The sequence below is a fragment of the Sinocyclocheilus rhinocerous genome, unplaced genomic scaffold (assembly GCF_001515625.1).
Source record: "Sinocyclocheilus rhinocerous isolate Xijiao unplaced genomic scaffold, SAMN03320098_v1.1 scaffold354, whole genome shotgun sequence".
Taxonomy (NCBI): Eukaryota; Metazoa; Chordata; class Actinopteri; order Cypriniformes; family Cyprinidae; genus Sinocyclocheilus; species Sinocyclocheilus rhinocerous.
This window is the reverse complement of record NW_015644627.1, coordinates 274,808-283,674: the sequence shown is the minus strand read 5'-3', so window position 1 is coordinate 283,674 and position 8,867 is coordinate 274,808. Positions and strand designations below refer to the sequence as shown.

The following is an 8,867-nucleotide window of genomic DNA, read 5'->3' as shown; positions in this document are numbered from 1 at the left end:
TATATATATATAGAGCCAGTGCATGCAAATCAACACAGAAATCTTCATTTGTTAAAAAAATTACATTTGATTATGTAATACATGTTTCCTGTTATTTAAAATAGCTAAAAATTTTCAGTGTTGTGTAATAATGTATTTTATAATTTTATAAAAATGTGTAGTTAATACATTTAATATACATTAATACATAAAAAAACGTTTATAATTTATATCTTATTATGAATAAGGTAAAAAAAAAGTAGCATTACTTTTAAAACTAGCATTCCCTAGCACTACATTTTGTGGTCTGGTTTTCTACAACTATACTGTAGTTTATCTAGTTTATTTCCAGTAGATGTCACTGTGACACTGTTGTTTCTTGTATCACACATGACACTTTGGCACCTGTTTTTCTTGATAAACTTTGACTGATTGTCTGTTTCTATGTGTTTAGCTGGGCGGCTGGAGAGTGGGGTGAATGCAGTAAGTCTTGTGGGAAGACTGGCACTCAGACACGCTCTGTACGCTGCGTCCAGCCTCTAGCCGACGGCAAGATCAAATCCATCCGCAGCCGTTACTGCAGTGACGAGCGCCCAGAGTCCCGCAGAGACTGCAATCGCAACCTGTGCCCTGCTGAGTGGAGGCTGGGCCCCTGGTCACAGGTACAGACATCTGACATGCTATGTTTCTATCCGTATAGGTCTGCACATGGGATTAGTTTGATAAACTTTTAGCATAAAAATAATTAATGTTTGTTTGTGTGTGTGCTGTTGTAGTGCTCAGTGACGTGTGGTAATGGTACGCAGGAGAGGCAGGTGCTTTGTCACACCCGTGACAACACCATTGGACTGTGTCTGGACTCCAAACCAGCTGCATTAAGACCCTGCAGAATGGATCCCTGCCCAAGTGCGTATTTGATTATGTGCTCACATTTTCAGTAACTTTCATTAAGTCTGAAATAACAACCCGAAACATCTAACAGATCAGTACATTCAAAATTAAAGCCAACATGAAGTGCTGTTCACAGCCTATTTTAAATTGACAAATTTCTGAGTGTAGCAAGATATTAAACTAGAAAAAATATAGGGCAGGACTTGAGAGCCATTGACTATTGGTTGAATCATTAAAAGTGGGTGTAACATACCAAAATGGAGTCAGATGGTTGGTGGGAAAGGATTAAAAGTAATGCTCACATAATGCATCTCTCCGAGATGAGGATGTATCTAACTGGTTACACTTTACAATAAGGATGTGTACATTATCTAACATGAAATACCAATGAACAATATTTTAAAACATTTATTAATTTTTCGTAAGATTCAGTCTTCAGTGTCACATGATACGTCAGAAATCATTCTAATATACTGATTTGGTGCTCAAGAAACAGTTCTTGTTTGATGAGCATTGTTGAAAACAGTTGTACTGCTTAATATTTTTTCAGTATTCTTTGAAATCTTTTGTGGCATTATAATTTAATGCATCTTTGCTGAATGAAGGTTTAAATTCTTTTAAAAAAAGGTAAAAAAACACTCACTGACCCCAACAATGAACATAACAATGAACTATAGTTTATATATATTTCTAACATTAACTAGATTAATAAATCCTGTAAAAATTGCATCAATAATTTGGAGGATAAATGATAATATGCAATGCCAGTTTTATATGTCATCTTCCAAGTGCAAGTCAGAAGTCGTAGATATTGATTATCGATTTTCATTTCATGTTGATGAAGACAAAAATATATGAAGCCAAGTATAGACAATTGGGATTATTTGAATGTACACCTACTAATGATCTGTCAAGCATGCTTATTAATGTTATTAATGAAAGTTGTATTATCTGTACTAGTTTTTGCAGAAATAACAGACTAATTCATAACATGAATGAATACACTAATATAGTTGATGGGATTTTTCTTTCTTTCTCTCTCTCGCATTCTCTTTGTCTCCCGGGCTTTCTTTTTCCCAATCCCTCTCCCACATACAATAGGGAGCACTTCTGACTTCAACAAGCACGGCAACTTCCTGATACAGTGGTTGTCGCGTCACGACCCCAAATACCCTGTGCAGAGGATGTCAAGTAAAGCGTCTCTCTCCAGCCACGTTGTGGCGCTGCGCTGTCTCACCTCTCTCAGCTGGACCTTCCCTCTGTCTATCTGCCTGGCTTTACAAGGCAAATTCCCCTGACTGACTCCCTCTTCTGAGGCTTGCACGCTTCTTTTTCCTGGGTGGTGGTACTCTTTTATAGGGCGTTTCCGATAGGGGGAGGTTTCTCTGTTTCTCTCTCTCTCTGTCTCTCGCTCTATCTCTCTCTCTCCTTTGTGGAGCTCTGTGTTGTGAACGCTGGCCAGTAAGAAATTGTTGACAAAACAAAACATGTAAAAAATTTTGGGGATGTTTGTTAAAGGAGGGGCTTTGTGATTGGACGGGCAGCTTGCGGAGCTAATGATTGCACTGAGGTTTCTGCAGAGGCGACGCGTTTGTTTGAATCACTGCCCTCTGTAAGCTGTTTCCATATGGCTCACGCTCTCAAGGTGGACGCCGTTTTACAGAGGCGCCGCCTGAGCTGCAGGTGTGAAGGGGGAAAAATAAACATGAAAAGTGGCTAAAACATTAAAAAAGAAAAAAAAAATGACAAAAAAACTTAAGCTTTATTGTGAATGTGAACTGGTCACAATGAGGAAATCTTTGCTAAGTGCTCATTCCACATCCTAGTTCATTCTTGAAAACCGATGGGACAAAAACAAACACTCAAACTAACAAGTTAAGATGTTACCATGGGACGTACTGTTGAACTGCCATCGTACGTGTTGGTGGCCGATGGTGAACATGAGGTGGAACTTGCTAAACAGGGTCGCTTTACTACACACGTTCGAATGCCATAACCACCTCATCCTCCATCCTCTCTTTGACTGTTAACAAATTCAATAAATGCAGCTTATTTGTGCTTGCAGACTTTAAACAAACATATAAATATATTTGTATTTATATATGACTATAAATCTATATGGGTACCAATAATATGAAATATTAATAATTTGTTTTACCATGAATAAGCTGTAGCTTATTAGCCTAACATTTTGACTGCTATTGATCGCTTTAATTCTTGACTGTTACGTGTATTTTTTTATTGATTTTACATAAATACAAAACTATTGCTATTTAATAACAGAAGTTAAGTGTTTTGGGGGAAGGGGAAGACCTATATTATGCAGGACTCACTCAGCCAGTTGCCTATCATTTTTTTTTCTGAGAGTTGTGGTTTCATTTTATCGGATTCATGCACATTAAATATCTCCACATGGTGATGAGTGATGTGCATTTTCGTCATGCCTTTGTGTGTGCGAGCGTTTCTGACACACGTGTGCGTGCGTGAACGTCTGCCAGCATGCGTTTTTAACTACGGTTACCAGTGGCCATGCAAAAGACGACACATAAATATACCTCATTAACTTTCATCCACATCCAAGGGGGGAGTGGGGAGTGGGGGTGGTTGGCGGGTCGGCCAAAGAAGAGCGTAAGAACAATGCCTTACACTACGTTTGAATGTATCGGCATTTATCTGTGAAAGTGATGGCTTAGCGCACAGAAACCAGAGGTAGCTTCAAACAAAGCCTGAATTAGAAACAACCGATCAACCAATCATCACACACATCTGAAAACAGTGGCTAAAAGCGTTTTAGTGGAAACCTACACTCAGCATCTCTTTATCACTTCAGACGTGTCATTGTATCGTGAAACACATTTCTGTTGTGACTATGTAGCGAGCTATCAGAATAAACATTGGTGTTTACTGTATTTAATGCCATCGTACGTGTTGGTGGCCGATGGTGAACATGAGGTGGAACTTGCTAAACAGGGTCGCTTTACTACACACGTTCGAATGCCATAACCACCTCATCCTCCATCCTCTCTTTGACTGTTAACAAATTCAATAAATGCAGCTTATTTGTGCTTGCAGACTTTAAACAAACATATAAATATATTTGTATTTATATATGACTATAAATCTATATGGGTACCAATAATATGAAATATTAATAATTTGTTTTACCATGAATAAGCTGTAGCTTATTAGCCTAACATTTTGACTGCTATTGATCGCTTTAATTCTTGACTGTTACGTGTATTTTTTTATTGATTTTACATAAATACAAAACTATTGCTATTTAATAACAGAAGTTAAGTGTTTTGGGGGAAGGGGAAGACCTATATTATGCAGGACTCACTCAGCCAGTTGCCTATCATTTTTTTTTCTGAGAGTTGTGGTTTCATTTTATCGGATTCATGCACATTAAATATCTCCACATGGTGATGAGTGATGTGCATTTTCGTCATGCCTTTGTGTGTGCGAGCGTTTCTGACACACGTGTGCGTGCGTGAACGTCTGCCAGCATGCGTTTTTAACTACGGTTACCAGTGGCCATACAAAAGACGACACATAAATATACCTCATGAACTTTCATCCACATCCAAGGGGGGAGTGGGGAGTGGGGGTGGTTGGCGGGTCGGCCAAAGAAGAGCGTAAGAACAATGCCTTACACTACGTTTGAATGTATCGGCATTTATCTGTGAAAGTGATGGCTTAGCGCACAGAAACCAGAGGTAGCTTCAAACAAAGCCTGAATTAGAAACAACCGATCAACCAATCATCACACACATCTGAAAACAGTGGCTAAAAGCGTTTTAGTGGAAACCTACACTCAGCATCTCTTTATCACTTCAGACGTGTCATTGTATCGTGAAACACATTTCTGTTGTGACTATGTAGCGAGCTATCAGAATAAACATTGGTGTTTACTGTATTTAATAACATTTATGACTGTTATCTCCTTACTTATAAGAAAAAAATGCTAATATTATATACTATGAGTAACTGTCATGTTACTTCACTGGCCCAACTGCGTCTTGGCTGGCTGTTGTGGGGGAAAATGTCTGGGGATCATTCAGATGGATTTACGTGCACTGCGTCTATATGCACTTTGATTTATCAGGGAAACTTTATTAATGTTTTGTAAATGTTTAATATATGACACTCGTATGTGCCATGCCAGTTTTTACATCATCATAGTAATCGTGTATTTTATTTAACCAATGACCTATTTATTTATTTACTGTTCATCTGAATTACCAATGGATTAATTGTTCTCAAAGTAATGAAGTGTTTAACCAAAGTTACTGTGAACTTGTACCTTTCAAAACAGTTGATTTATTTTTCTGAAGAAGACAACTCTATCTGTATGTTTAAATGGGGGTGGGAGTGCATTTCATTGTTTCAGTTTCTGTCATGGTCAACTGCAAAAGTAGGAATAAAAATGTGTCATAAAAATGGAAAAATATATATATTATGGCTTTTTTTTGCTTGTGTTGTCATTCTGCTTTCTGTCTGTTTTTCTGTGACAAGTGGGATTTTTTTCCAGTTACTTTAAAGGTGCACTACAGAACATCGGCCTCTCTTTCACCATCTGTGGTAGAATTGCAGGTTATTTTGCAGAGATGTTTTATTCTTATGTCCGTTGTGCTACAAGTATAAGCCTTACTGTAGTGAATCAGGGTAAAGAAAAAAACACTGATGTTTGTCATGTATTCACAGAATAATGGGTTTTTGTAGTGCAACGAACAATTTATGTTTTAAATTTGACCAAATTTTACCAAATACCCTGCTCTCAGCTGTCAGCCATTGAAAATCCTTTTGACGATCACCAATTTTTGGAGAATCTTGCAAAATGTTTTAGCTAACGATTATATAAATAAATACAATCCATATTCAGAAGGACAAATAACCACATTCAAAAGGAAGACAAAAGAAAACTGCATGTTAACCTCACATGTTAACCTAACATGTTTAGTCCTGTAGTATGCATCTATATGCCTGTCTTTGCAGGCTTGCTTAATGGTCAGTTCATAGCTCTGTTTCTTCCTTTGCTTCATCTAATGCTTCTCTTTAATGTTTTCTTTCCATTTCTGCTTATTTCTTACTCAATCAAACTTGTTAAAGCATGAGAAGCTTAGAAGACACATATCTAGTTAGCTACAGATATCCTTATTAAGCTCCTCTTTATACATATTCATCATAGATTATAAAAAATGGTGACTTGATCGTTACTGTGAGAATTGTTTCTACTTGATCTGAACTTTAAATTTAGTTTTGATCATGTAAACAAATGTATTTAGCTTGTTACGGTGATGTTAAATCATATATTTGCCTTCAGTTGGATTTCAATATACATACATACTGTAAGTCTTATCATGCCCCTCTCTTGTTTTGCAGAACGTTGTCACGGTGACCGTTCTGCATTCTGTCGCATGGAGGTGCTGCAGCAGTATTGCTCCATGCCGGGCTTCCAGCGCATGTGCTGCAAGTCCTGCAAGGTTGGCAATTCCACAAAGACCACTTTGCCACCATCCAAATCGAAAATCACCACCAAAGGACGATCCACCACAACCCAAAGTCCTACACGCACCACGTGGACCTCCACGGCAGCCTTTTTGCCGTCTACAGAAGGGAAAAGTGCCACATCTGTGAGCACACCTTGGTTATATACAGCCTTGGCAACATCAACTGATACTCACAGATATACAACAGCACCCTTTTATCTATATACTACAACTCCTATCTATAAGCACGCTACTCCAGAACAGAGCACATCCTTTGCCATTACTACACCATCTAGGATCATATCTGCTCCTGCAAATGACGTGACCGAATTACCTGTTAGCACTGTTTCTGCAGCAACAAGGATCTCATCTGCACCTGGAAAAGACATGGCAAACAGCACCAAATTACCTGTCAGCACTGTTTTCCCCGTCATTTTCAGTGATCTGAATGATGTTACTCTCAATCCCAGCACCACCGTCCAGTTTAAAGAGTTTGATGCGAGTAGTGGTGCACCAGATGTGGACAGCAGTGCGGTATTGCCGTCAACAACAGTGAATGGTGTGAATGAAAGCGAATTGACAACCTCTGGCAATGTGGACATCAGCAACCCAGTGACAGCAGAGGTGTTAACAACCACTAAAGAAACTGCACCCCTGGTACCAACCTCTATATCTACAACTTCCAGTACACCACTGTCCAGTACAACAGCATCCAACACAGAGAAGACGAGCAGACGGCCGAATAAAGTGGAAGAAGCGAGCGAGAGTAATGCTATTGATATACCATATCAAATAATCCCATTGGACAACAAGTTTCCTGTGAATAACATCATCCCCAGGAGAGGACGAGTGTTTCTGCGCGAGAAAACACGGAATAAGCGCATACAAGAACTGCTTGAGGAGAAGCGAAACTTTTTGAGGCGGATGAAAAGAGCACAGGGGATTTGAACCCTGTCCAGTTTCTCTTATAGAGATACAGCTGCCAAATGCAACTTTAATTTCATCTTGGTACTTGGGTCAAGACCTGGAAAATGGCCAAAATATTGCAGTGAACTGATGCTTTTTCCCTCTTTTAATAACATGGCAAACTGATCTTTGTGGAACAAAACCACTAGCAAGTGTTTGCACAGTTACTATGAACCTCAACAACGTCCCTTTAGGAGGTTTCACTGAAGGATCTTCTAATTCAAAGTGATTTATCATTTTAGTTCATAGTTCATCCAAAAAATTTAATTCTGTCATCATTTATTCAACCTCATGTCTTTCCAAACCTGTATGACTTTCTTCCTGCCATGGAAAACAAACACCGAGATTTAGCCATTTTTTTACACCATTTTCCATATTAAATAGGTGAATGGTAGTGAGGAGCTGTGAAGCTCCGAAAATGACAATGAAACATCATACAAGTTATCTTCGAAGTCTTCTGAAGCCATGTGGTTTTTTGCGAGAAACAAGTCATTTTTCAGACAGCATCATGAATAAATCATGAATCTTTAAAATCACTCACATTCCAGGATATTCAAATATGGTTCATTACGATTTTTATGGTACTTTTATGGTTCTGTTTTGTCTATTTTGAAAGCTTGACTGCTTCTTGTCCCCATCCCCTTTCATCCATTTTCATTTCATGTTTGGGTGATCTAAAAATCATAGAAAGAGAGTTATTATCATTTGCACAAATCTGTGCTTCTCAACATGTTTTTGCCCAAATATGCTCAATGACCGATACAGACGATAGGCACATACTGTATTATGGGTAAATTAGCATAGATTTTTTTTTTCAGTTGGCACCAGTCTGAAATGTACATGTTGGCTAGGGCAGTGGTCACCAAACTAAGTCCTGGAGGGCCGGTGTCCTGCAGAGTTTATCTCCAACTCTAATTAAACACACCTGAACCAGCTAATCAACGTCTTACTAGGTATACTTGAAACTTCCAGGCAGGTGTGTTGAGGCAAGTAGGAGCTAAACTCTGCAGGACACCGGCCCTCCAGGACCGAGTTTGGAGACCCCTGGGCTAGGGTGTGTTTCAGCTGCACATTTTATCATAAAAATGACTGATAATTTTACAGAGTCAAAAATATGGAACCTGTGGTAGTGATGTGAAATATGAGCCCAGAGAAGTGAATCAGAGTTAAATTAGAACATAACCAGACATGACATGCAGTTAAGACATTTATATTCTTACCTACAGTATATCACAGCCTCATCTGTTCTGACTTACATGTATCTGTGATAAGAAAAAAAATTACAAGGTTGTCTTCATCGATGAGTCATTTGACAAGAACTCAGGGATGCGCCGTGTTACATACATACAGATGTTAATTTTATGCTTGTGAATTATATTTCCTTCACCAGTATGCAAGCTTGTGCTGAAACTTTATCAGACCAGGTCAAGATGATATATGTTTTTATTTGTGAGATAATGACTTGTTATAAGAATACTCTACACCCCTACCCAAAGACGTCAAAGACTCCTTCATTATATAAAAAGCAGAAGAAAATGTCAA

The 8,867-nt window shown here is 38.5% G+C and overlaps 1 protein-coding gene across 1 annotated transcript in view; it reads left to right on the top strand.

Annotated features, from left to right (window-relative positions):
- The window catches only part of LOC107758566 (A disintegrin and metalloproteinase with thrombospondin motifs 2-like), a gene marked incomplete at its 5' end in the record, with an annotated part of 38,520 nt that extends 30,338 nt beyond the window's left edge, over window positions 1-8,182 (top strand). The window contains 4 exons of the mRNA XM_016576333.1: window positions 434-641; window positions 756-885; window positions 1,972-2,061; window positions 6,253-8,182. Coding sequence (XP_016431819.1) covers window positions 434-641; window positions 756-885; window positions 1,972-2,061; window positions 6,253-7,307 — 1,483 coding nt within the window. The remainder of the gene's footprint in view (window positions 1-433; window positions 642-755; window positions 886-1,971; window positions 2,062-6,252) is intronic.
- Between the last annotated feature and the right edge of the window lie 685 nt (window positions 8,183-8,867).